Source organism: Octopus bimaculoides, chromosome 1, assembly GCF_046866305.1.
Source record: "Octopus bimaculoides isolate indiv1 chromosome 1, ASM4686630v1, whole genome shotgun sequence".
Taxonomy (NCBI): Eukaryota; Metazoa; Mollusca; class Cephalopoda; order Octopoda; family Octopodidae; genus Octopus; species Octopus bimaculoides.
Window position 1 is genome coordinate 173974773 of NC_142928.1, and position 12831 is coordinate 173987603.

A 12831-nucleotide genomic window follows, 5' to 3' on the forward strand; every position below is an offset into this window, starting at 1 on the left:
ACCATGGTAAAACAGTTAGAAGGAAAATGCACATAACGCACTTTAAAAATACAATTTCTTAGAGCACTACTGCTATATTGACTAAAAGTATGTTTACAAAATGCCAAATCATAAAATTAAGAATAATTCTCAATAGAAATAAAGTTAATATTATTTTTCTATCTAAAAAAAATATTGTATAGTTTATATTTTTATCCTCAATATTCTAGCATAGTATAAAAAAATAGGCAGAAAGCAAAATGAGATGGTGTCATATGAATACATAGTTGTTTCAAAAGATTAGGAAAAGGGAACATTTTGTACAGGTCTTCCGCTACACATACTTAAGACTTAAAATGCAATGCACAGAAATAAAAATACACAAATATAATTGGTATCATAAAATCCTGAAGTTTAAATAAAAGCTGTAGCATGAAGATGTGGCCCAATAGAAGAATTAAGTAGCACAAAAATGACATTGGCACAAAAAAAGAAGCACAAATATCACACACTTTTTAATTGATGACATTTATAGATAAGTTTCCATCTTGGCTGCTGATGCTATCCCAGCATGCCCCAGCATTTTGTTCAGTTTGAGGACAAGGAAGAGCGGTAAGAAAATCCAGCCACTAAGAAAGTGATAAAACGACAGCAATGCCAGGAATAGAAAACTTGAGCCTCACCTGCTGGCATGGTGTATTGGATTGGAAAGTTCCATAGCTAGAGACTTCTTGTAAAATGTTGGTATAATTTTTTACCAGACCCTGTTGTATTGCATGCAAAGAACAGAGACACTAGATGAAGCACTGTCAGAAATATGGACAATCAGAATGCAATACTTAATATATATGGATCCGACAGAGACACACATATACACAGATGGAGTGACAGCAAGCTGAATATTTGGTGGTGCCAACAATAAATAAAAGATAGCAAATAAATAATGATTCAATAGTTAGCAAGAAGCAAAGTTTGAGCTAGAATATTGATTTCATAACTAAGAGGTACAGTATATATTTAGTAGATCACTAAACAAAGTTCATACAAAGGCACAGTGTCACAAGACTGATATCTTAAACCAATAAACAAATATAAAATGTTTAAACCTGTACTAAAATGAGAATGTTAACACATTTTAAAATTAATTCTATAGCAATTTATAGTATCTGAATTTTGTAAGTGATAATTAGGAAAATAGTTAGCATGTGTGTATGTGTATATAATTTAGGCTTGTCCACTGGCCTGTTATTCTGGCATTTACAAGGCATGCAGCTGCTTCTTCAGACAAGTCCAAATGGGTAGAAAGACACATATCATCAATACAGTGGCAGAAGTAGGACAGAAAATGTGCAAAGATAATAAAAACAACACAAATAAAATGCAAATGGGCGCCCAAGAAGAAAAGAGAGGCAGGAGAAGGGAATGATTCAAGATGTGTACATAAACATGCATACATGCACACACATTCACAGGCTAACATATTCACATACACATAAACACCAGTTAATCTCTCTTTATCTGTTCAGAGATCATTGGTATAGCAGGATAATTATAAGGCCTGGAAACATTATTATTATTATTAAGGCAATAAGTTGGCAGAATTGTCAGCACATCAGACAAAATGCTTAGTGGCATTTCTTCCAGCTTTATGTTCTGAGTTCAAATGCTGCCAAAGTTGACTTTGCCTTTTATCCTCTCAGGATTAATAAAATAAGTACCAGTCAAGCATTGGGATTGATATAATTGGCTACCCTCCCCCACCCATAATTTCAGGCCTTGTGCCTATATTACAAAGAATTATTATTATCATCATTACTATTAAAGTGGTCATTAGCACATCAGACAAAATGCTTAGCATTTCTTGTAACTTTTTACATGCTGAGTTCAAATGCAGCTGAGGTCAATGTTGTTTCTTATTCTTTCAGGGTAGATAAAATAAGCTACCAGTCAAGTACTGGGCTGATGTAATCGACTACCTACTCTCCCTAAAAATTGCTGGCCTTGTGCCAAAAATTTAAAACAATTATTATAATTATTATTATTTTACTTTCATTATTATTCAGTCAGGATCATTAGCGCATCAAACAGAATGCTTTGCTGTATTTGTTCCAACTTTCTTTGTTCTTAGTTTAAATTTTGGCAAGGACAACTTCGGCTTTCATCCTTTCAAAAGGTAGCAATCCAAGATGGTGGATTGGCAGAACTCTAAGAATATCAGACCAGGATGATGATGATGATGATGCTGCTGCTGCTTTGGGGAATTTGTTCTGGTTCTTTATGTTCTGAGTTCAAATTCGGACATGAACTACTTGGATGGTAAATTTAACTTATCACCCAATTTAACACCTCCATCACTACTACCTGACACCTTGGGTGCTTTTAGTGGAGTTGACTGTCACAAGCATTTGGGCCAGGTTTCCAATTTGAGGATGCCTTCCTCCCTTCCTTCCACTAGTGTTGAAGGTTCTATAACGAGTCATGAACACTGCCTTCTCTCCCGACTAAAAGATTAAAAACAAAAGCTTCTTTTGGGTCAGTAAAATAAAGTACTAGTCATGTACTGGGAATTAATATAATTAACCAATTCTGCCCCTCAAAATTGTTGGCCTTGTACCTAAATTAGAAATTATTATTCTCATTATTGTAACTACCAATGTCTCATTTGGCAATGACTACCACAGCTGTTTATTATCAGTGTCCCTTCCAACTGATTTATGATTTTATTTGTTTTTACCTTTAGATGATCCAAGACCTTTGCTTGGCTATCTCTGACTGGCAACCCCTTTCATTCTGTTGTTTCAACAATCTATGAACAGATAATAAGAGGCAGACAAGTGTCTGTATATGAGATTGTGTATGTAGATTTGTTGAATCATTCCCTTTTCCCCTCTCTCCTTCCACAACTTGTATACATTTTTTCTGCACACTATTTCTACCATAGCAGTGATGAGGCAATGTCTCTTCACTAGTTCAGACTTAAGAAAGCAGCTGCATACCATGGAGAAATTTTAGAGTAACAGCCACTAGACTGCCCTAAATAAAACTACTGCACTCTGTGTATTTATTGAGTACAAACATATGCACACACACACACCCACACACAGATTTCTTCATGAAGATCATTGAAAATATTAATTCAAACAAGAATGTAGATGATCTTCATAAAAATATATATTTAAGTAATTTACAACTCAACTATATTAAAAACTGTTTTGAAGAAGTAAAATGTAATTTTTTTATTTTTTGAGACCTCAATGTAGAAAGCTAAAAAGAATATCTATATGTATATATATATCTATATATATATATATATATATATATTGAAATAATTTTTAAAATTCAGATCATGTGCATTGCATGTGCATTTATTTGCCTAGGAGATTTTGTGTCAGCAGCTTTATAAGAGTATATCTAAAAAGCGTTTGGGTAAAAGTGGTGAGAACTACAAAATTTAACTTGAGGAAATGGATTACAGCAGGTGAAATGTTTAAAATTCAGTCTCTTATGACATTTGGATTTGTAAGTGTGCAAAACAACGAAAGGAAAAAAAAAAATAATAAAGCATGTATTATGACATTTTTACAAAGAATTACTAACAAGTAAAAATGAAAACCCCAACAAAAATCTGTTAGCTTCAAAGTCATAAAGAAACGAATTCGACTGCATGAAAGTATTTAGACCTTTTTTTTTTTTTTTTGGTAAATTTTGGCTTTTATTTATATTAAATGCAACAATGACTAATACTTATGAAGTACAATTCAGTTTTGTTTCACAGCTTCAAATTTAATGAACAAAAAAAAAATCAAAAAAATTAAAAAATAGAAAAAAATAATGACACCATTTATAAAATTAAAACAAAAAAGCTGATAATGAAACTTGAATTTTGCTTTTATAAAATCTGTGGGTGCTGATTAACTTATTCCATAATTTCCATAACGAAAATTATCACCCATTCAACTTGCATATAATTATTTAAATATAATTTTTTAATGCATGGGATTTTGAGAAAAGTAGAATACAATATTGTAATATTCAAACCTTCCTCAAGGGCATTAGGGTCATAAATAGAATAATTCTTATTGGAAATCAAAGCTAAGTAATAAATTTGATTCTCCAAGAACATATTGTTTCCCCATAATACTCATAATATAAATACCTAAATAATAATTAGAATTCTGTAGAATATTTAGCCAACATATATACAGAATACATATAATTATTTAAAGAAAATCAATTTTCCTAGCTCAAACTCTGCTACAAGCATTGGGAAAAGCTGAAGATAAGAGCCACAGCTTCAAGCTACCTTACTCAACAAGGAAATATCAAATAAGTAATGTTACAATTTACTTTGATAGTAGGGTTTATGCAAGTTTTTGGGTAAAATAATGACAATTATTAACAAGTAAATAAATGCGTAATTACAATTTTAAGTACCTTTCAGTCTATAGAAAATCCTTAGCTTTGACTATTTAGACATACAACTATCAGATTCTGATTAAAGATTAAAAGTAACTCTATTGTGATATTTCTTTGTTTTAAGTTATATTTCAGCTAAAAATGTTTAAGACTGACTCTCAAAGTGGTTGGCATTAGGAAGGGCATCCAGCTGTAGAAACTTTCCCAGATCAGATTGAGCCTGGTGTAGCCTTCTGGCTCACCAGTCCTCTGTCAAACCGTCCAACCCATGCCAGCATGGAAAGCGGACGTTAAACAACGACGATGATGATGATTACGATGATGATGATGATGAAAACATGCACCTTAAAAATGGTAATTCACTCTACTAACTATTCCTTAAGAAAAACAACTGCCATTTTAATGCAAACCAATGATGGTGGAAATAGGCTACTTTCTTGTGTCTACATAGATTTAGTTCTGCATTTTTCTTAATATTTAATAATAATAAAAATAAAAAAAAAAGAACAATTTTGTTTTTGTGTTTGTTTTGAAATATTCTTGATACAAAATCCTGTATTAAAACAAATGTTATTGTATATGTTTTGGGGTATTTTTGGGAAGAGTGCTTCAGTTTGCTAATAAAAACACATGAGCTGTTTCTACTTCACTTCTTTTATCATTATCATTGTTAGTCAACTTATTAACAATTAATTAATCAATTACTTGACTAATCATTTGCTGAATTATTCAATTATGGTTTGTCAGAGCCCATTCATCACCACTGCTTCAGGTCTGTTATGATGTATGCAAACACAACATATCCAGTCAAGATACATCATGACAGACATATAGCAACAAGAGCACATCATTGATGAGGATATGAATGCTAAGGACTTGACTGACAAATAGACAAATTGACTAACTGGTAGAAACAATTAATTAATCAGTTAATTGGTTTAACTGTTCACTAATAATAATAAAGAAGTAAAACAAAACTAGAGCACGTTTTTATTTGCAAAATGACCTTCCCAAGATACAAGAACTTCAATTTATATTCCTTACAATAAATATCTATAATAATTATAGAATATAATTGAAATGATAAAATTATCCAAAATGAAATAAAATAAAAACCTGAAACCTATTTTCAAATGCTCCAATTAATTATTTTTTTTCCTTAAAAATTATCAATGTTATATAACAGAACTAGTTATATTTCAAGAAGTATTATTTTCACACATAGGATACTAGTTAGCAAACATCCCAAAACAATATCCATCTTTTCAACATTAGCTGTTGTTCAGCCTCAGGTCATCAAACTGAACAAACCTATGAAGAAAATCGTTCCTGTTGAGATTGCTCAGTCCTTGTTTTCAAGTATATGTCCAGGTTTAAATTATCCTGGATTCACTTCTTTCCTTTGTAAGAAAGTACTCTGAAGGAGAATGACTGCTCTCTCTAGCAAACAAAGTGACCATACAGAGGATCTCATCTTTAATTCCTTCAATTTTTGTATGTTACACACACACACACACACACACACACACACACACACACACACACACACACACATACAATGTATTGCACATATCCATCCCATGTTTGTATTTTTCTTTTCCTCTTAGGTTATGTATATAAAGATTTCAGTAAATTTTTTATAGGTTTCATTTTGTATGTTACAAAACAAGACAAATTCTAAGCAGAGCCTTTAAATAGGAAATTAAACTTGGGGCAAGAAACAAACTTGTAACAGTTCTTGGAGAAAAAAAGTTTAGAATATTTTTTTTCCTTTTTGCTATGATTTTGAGAATATATATTCCACTTTCATAATATATTAGATAATCCATATTTTATCACAGCACACAATAATTATAATTTATAAAACAACTGATTAATGATAAAATGATCATATTAAAATGAAATTAATTGATGCTCCAATAATCAGGACTCTACATTTACTAAATGTCTGAAGAATATAGATGAAGGCTTTTTAAAGATTTGACAAGTTTTGTATAAGACTTCAGCATATATTCATAAATTAGACAACCTTTACAAATGTATGTTGTATAATATTTTAGAAGTGAATTTGAGGGGTGTTTTTCAATAGCATATAGGTTAAATGAGTATCTAAAAACAGTGGGCATATAGTTATCAAAAAACTACTTTAACTGTTTAGCCATCAACACATTTTTATCAATACTAGTATAGCTCCTATATCTAAAATAATCATAATACAATCTTTAAAACACAAAAGCTGTATTAAAGATGTTTTACTTAACTTTACCAATTCCAAGTCTTAGCTTGGTTTAAAACTACAATCTTAATCAATGCAGTAAAGACACTTTTTCACTAAGTTGCTATATCTCTTATGTCTATAAGTGAATTTCTCTATCTAAATATATTACTTGTTACTTGGAGTGACTTAGACAATATTACATTTTTCTCTTCAAGTTACTGGTGAATAACGGCTAAAGCCTGTCCTTCAGTAGTTCAATTTGAGGAAAATTTGAATATACATGTCTGCTCAATTTAAGCAATGGGATTAGTATGTGAAGACAACTTGAACTAAACAAAATATTTAAATTTTATCTCAAATGAAACTTTTTAAAATAACACTGAGAATAATATCCCTATGTTCCAAAATCTCAATATCAAATGACATAAAATAAGAGAGTTGCTAGATTCAAGAAATTATCTCAATCCAAATTTAGAGAATATGACTTACTATGATTGAAAGTTTCTAAAACAATACACACACACACTTATAGAGCCTTCTTAAACACATAATCTACCACAAATTATCACAAACACTAATTACAAATCCATGTTACTTAAACCAAGAACACTGTATATCTTCATTCTCAAGGTTTCAGAGTGGGAACATTCCCTTTTATTGACACTCCAAATTACTTTAATATGGTTGATTTAAATCATCAAACAAGATTCTTTTTATTGAATATAATTAAAGCATAAAGTTTGACCAGTCCTTGATTATTACAATATGTCTTAAGATCTGAATACTCCATATCAAATCTTTGTATGTTTTCCTGACATGCTCAGAATCATTTACTGACTTCTTTGTGGAATGTCACAAAGTTTACCATTTAGCTAGTTGACTGTTGTGCATATGTTGATTAAATCAATATGATTTTGATATTCTGCAAGAGAAAAGTTTCATTTTGTTGAATTATTCCCAGTATCTAAATTTGTCAGTCCCAGAATCTAAATGTTGCTCCATTTAAGATTAAGAGATGAATATATATACCAGCTTTATGACGTAATATAATTTGATTTATTTCAACTTTCAAAAAGTACTCATTTAAACTTCCTCAATTCAATTCAAATCCATGCTAATCATACATATATTACCAGACTTTTGAGGGTTTTTTTTTTCTCACTCTCTCTCTTCAAAGCATTATATTTCTTCTGTAATAAGGTTTCGCTTTTGGCAGGATATCCATTAATTTTACAATCAGATGAGTCAAAACTTTTGTGTAGTTCCAATATTTTTTATTTTCAGGTTGGTTTTAGCCATTTTGACAGTGTCACTCATACACTGGACTTCCTGTCCAAATTCTTACGAAGGCTACATAAACAATGGGCTTTGCGGAATTCCTTATTATTCATTAACAGTAGGGTTTTTTATATTTTTTACTTTTTAGCCATTGGTCTTAAGGTAGTTATAGTTGCATTAATGTTGTGAAATAAACAGAAACTTTTAACCATTTCCTGAGGAATCTATTTGAATTTTTGTTCATTCTCTCTAATTTTGTCTATGGAAATTGTAAAAGACTAAAGATGATGCTGTAAATATCAACTCCTAAAATTACCAGCCAAATCACAACCTTCAAATGCAATGAGGCTCTCTCTTAGTTCTATTTCAGAATCATGTAACATTAAAACTAAATAGTTCATGAAAAAGTATATTCACACAGCAAGGAATGTATGTGCACAACACATACAAGGGAAATGAAAATATATTAGAAGAGTAAAAAGTAAACAAGTATTTCAAAATCCTGATTGGTAATACTTGAGATAATATAAGTGAATCATTAGTTATGTAGACCAAAGATAGCTGAAAATCCAAGTATTTTAAAATTTTATTTAATTATTTTTTTGCTATTAAAAACATTGAAGAAATAGTCACAAAGTAACTTCAGAATATAGAAACAAAAAAAGATAATAGCAATTTTTGAGGACAGTGAGAGTAAAGACTATATAGATCTTCAATATTAGCAGGAAAATGTAACAAATTAGATTATTTAGTAAACAATGTTGTTGAGGCTGCATTAGATAAATATTACCATAACCTCCTCCATACACCATAGTAGAATTTTTCAACCTATTTTTAAAAAGTAACTCTAATTACATGGCAAGAAAAAGTTTTCTCAGATGATAGCAACTAACAAAACTTCATGTTAGAAATATTTTATATTTTTAAAGCTATTAAAGACTTGACTGCCACTAGTAATCACCTTATTACCACCAATAAACACCTTACTACCTCTAAATAATCAACATTTAGTCTTTAAAACTAATAAGCAAACATACATTTTCTCTTTACTACGATCTGTTTCGATCACATTTAAGGTGATCTTTACAGCATGGCTACTATCAGTGTTTTAACACAAGAGTAGAACAACGAAAATAGTTTTTTAAAATTTATATACATATTTTCTGTGTAGAAACAAGATACTGACTTTTCTATATTGATTTAATTCTAAAATACTTGGTGAAAATATGCATTTACAAAAACATTTTTTTAATTATTATAAACAAAGTTTGTTTATTAATATTAATTCTATTTGAAATTTAATTCTGGTATCCTACTTTTCATTATATTAATTCAAATGTATGAGAAGATTACATACTTCTTGATAACAAGTCGCCATCCATTTGAAAAGGTAAAGTTTGATCTGAAAATTTTCTGAAACAGTTCAGTATTCTTTCCATGTCAAGATATTGTTAATACTTTCAAAAAGAAACTTTACAATTGGAAAATTATCTAAAAGAAATGTTCCTAGTGATAATCTAATTACACAAAATATTCAACTTTCTTTCCCTCTCCCATCCAACCTATCATCTACTTTCATACATCAGCAAGAACTTGTTATTAGAATGCATACAGGCATATTTTTAATGGTCTTCATTCAGATAAAACTGATACATCACACTGGCATATCAGAAATATCGTAAGACTGGAACATGTAATTAAACAAATCTAGCAATAACAGCAAAACAACACTCAAAATTGAAAAAGAAAATAGTCAAGAAATAAATAAATAAATAAATAAAGCAAGAGTTTTTAATTTCGAAAGGGTTAGATTGAACAAAATGTATTCTCTCTGAAGATCATGTTCCTGAAAAGTGAATGTGTGTATGTATGGATGGCCACGCAGTAAAAATTAGTATTCATTGACAAAACAGTTAACTATTAATCTTTTTCCAAAGGCAGACAGAGTGAGTGTGAGCTTGTGCATGTATGTATGGAGCATGTGTGAGTAAATGATGTATTTGTGTATTATGTTCAGAGTTGACATGTAATTCAAGAAACTCTCCAAAATCTATCCAGTCAGCAACCATAGACATACTAACTCTAACCAATTTGACATATGATCAAATATATCTCTGTCAGAATATAGAAATAGGCTAATAGTAACAATTTTTTGAGAGCAAAAGATATTGTAAGAAAGACTGGTCCATTGCTTTAAAACCTAAAAATTATGCTTATAAATGCTACATTCATTAATTGTAATCAAGTTAATGATTTTCTTCCCAATACACAAATGATACCTTTTGAAATGGAATTATTCTTGCAAAACACAGTTGATTCAATGTAGTATAGAAAAAATTCTTTAAATAGAAATAACAAGTTCAGATAATCATTCAAGGATATGAAGGTTTAAAATAATCAGAAATTTATATAGGCTAAATTCTAGAGGAATTTAACCATAAACAATACTGTGTTGACAAAGCTCTCACTGGCTCACACTAACTCTGGTAAGCCTTAAGACTTAATTCTGAATCCCATAAACTTCATTCCAAATATCAACGACCTACTTGCTGTCATGTCCAATAATGCCCATTCCTACACAGATGACACTACTTGTCATTCTTTATCCTTCCCTGCTCAAGCATCGTTTACATGCAACACCTCACACCAAAGTATTACTACATGAAAGAAATCTTGAAAACATTTTCCAATGGAATCAAGCCAATCTTGTCCCTTTGAACAGCAAAAGGGCATTGTTGCTATGAAAACAAAAGAAAAAACATTTTTGCACATCACTCTCCTTAAGCAAGAGCAGCATGCATCTAGAACCCTTGTAACTGCTCTAGATTATTGAGGATAACTGATGGTGAATGTATATCCTGACAAAGCTAGTTACTAAGCTCTCAACAATTACTAAGCTTTTACAAAGCTCAAGTGAACCCTACAATGGAGTACTGCTCCCATCTGAAGTGATGCTACTGCTGCTATCACAGACATCTTATGCTGCATTCAGATAATGGGCACTGAACTGATTGCATTAAGCCATTTATAGATATATTTGTCTCTGGCCTACAAATACATTGTTTCTTCTCCCTGAATTTCTGTCACTATGACATTGGCCTCTCCTCCTTCAAGGAACAGAGGTCAATGTCATAGTGACAGAAATCTTGAATATTTTCAAGATCCTTAAAGACCCTTAGAAGCCTAGCTACTCTTACCATACAATTTTTTAGAACTGAAAATAAAAGGCATCAATTTCTCTTATATTTTATTAATAACTGATTTACTCTTTTCTGAATCACATTTGTATAAGAACAAGGTAATCTATTTCTTCACAAACAACCCCACTTTTTTAATCCAACCCAAACTAACATAGAAAGAATTAAGACAATGATGAAGGTGATGTGACATTAAGTGTATTTGGGATGCTGAAAGTTCATACGAATTTAACCTACAAACCATTTACAATCAAGAAAGGAAAAAATGTGAACACTTTAAAAGTGGTTCATTTTGTAACTTCCAATATTTGCTATGTCCCCATGGCTTTAGGTATGGCTCTGAGATAACAAAAATTATATCCAAATATCTAATACATGAATAAGCAAAGACCTTAAAATGTCAGATTTTCAACAAAGAATTATTATTTTGTAAAAATGTGAAGAAAAAAATAACTGAATATGAAGTTTGTCATGTGTAAAATATATTAAGCTTTTGCTTTCTAAAAGAGATAATTGTTAAGTCGAGAAAATCCTTTTGTCAAGGACATGACACCCTCTCTAATACTGGTGCCACATGAAAACTGTACCCAGTACACTCTGTAAAGTGGTTGCTGTTAGGAAGGGTTTTTAGACAAAGAAACCATGCCAAGGAAGGGATGGTCTGGATAAGAATTGACTCAAATAGTAACAACCCATCAAACCCATGCCAGTAAGGTAAGCAGACATAAAATGACGATGATGATGATGATGATGATGATGATGATAAAAATTTTCAAATGTATGAAGAGAGCAGTTGATAAAATAAAAAACATTCCCAAAATTTTCAGCAGACCACTTTCAGAAATAAAATACATATCTTGACATATTTTAACCTGAGAATATAAACCATACATTTAGTTTGCATAATTATTACCCTTGTTATGAAAGTACTGGAAATCCATAAAAATAAATAAAATTCACAAACAAGACCAACTACATTAAGAGACCAAGCATAGAAGAAAATAAAGAAAAAGAAAATTTTCTTCAAACAAATTGAATTAAAACTATAATTGTTGTAAATTATGAGTGATGTACATTATATAGATGAAAAGAAGCAGAGAGGAATGGAAAAAAAATATTCAAATTTGGAAAATATTAAGAAAAGCTATCTGAGAATGAAAATTATATATACATAGTGAGTAAATAAAAGTTTTAACTAATTTAAGAAAATATACAAACAAAAAAGCATTTTGATAGTTTCAATAAATTCACAGCTCAGTTTTGGGAATGCAAGTTTATAAACTGCTAAAAGAAAGGAAAAATTAATAAATTTTGCCAAGAGAGTTATAAATACATCTTCCATTAAGTTTTCTATATTTCAGTATATAAGAAAAAAGTTATAATTTTTCTTGTATGAGACAATATATTAAATGACTAAAGCTCCACGAAGCAGCAGTTCAAATTAAAAAGTAATCAAATATTCATCAACTGATAGAAATAAAATTTGTTTAAAAAAAAATCTTTAAAAAAATATTTGTTTGAAATAAAAGTGATAGCAAGAACTGTTAACTGAAAATATGTTGAATGTACATGGTCCAGGTGGTTTTTATTAAATTCAAAGATTTTCATGATGGTGACAGGAGTGGTGTGAATGCATGGCAATTATAAAATGCATGCAGTTTATATAATAATGATGCTTTTCTACAAATAGGCATAATTGGTGAGTGTTAATTGTGACATGAGAAAAATGCAATCTCATAGATA

At 30.4% G+C, this 12831-nt stretch overlaps 1 protein-coding gene across 2 annotated transcripts in view; it reads right to left on the minus strand.

Annotated features, from left to right (window-relative positions):
* The window catches only part of LOC106874525 (syntaxin-binding protein 1), a 77097-nt gene that overhangs the window by 15353 nt on the left and 48913 nt on the right, over positions 1-12831 (minus strand). Inside the window, exon 13 of one of the 2 annotated variants that reach the window (XM_052972670.2) lies at positions 663-743. The exons of the other annotated variant lie outside the window; for it this stretch is intronic. Within the exon in view, the coding sequence (XP_052828630.1) occupies positions 663-743 (81 nt within the window). The remainder of the gene's footprint in view (positions 1-662; positions 744-12831) is intronic. 2 annotated transcript variants of the gene reach the window in all.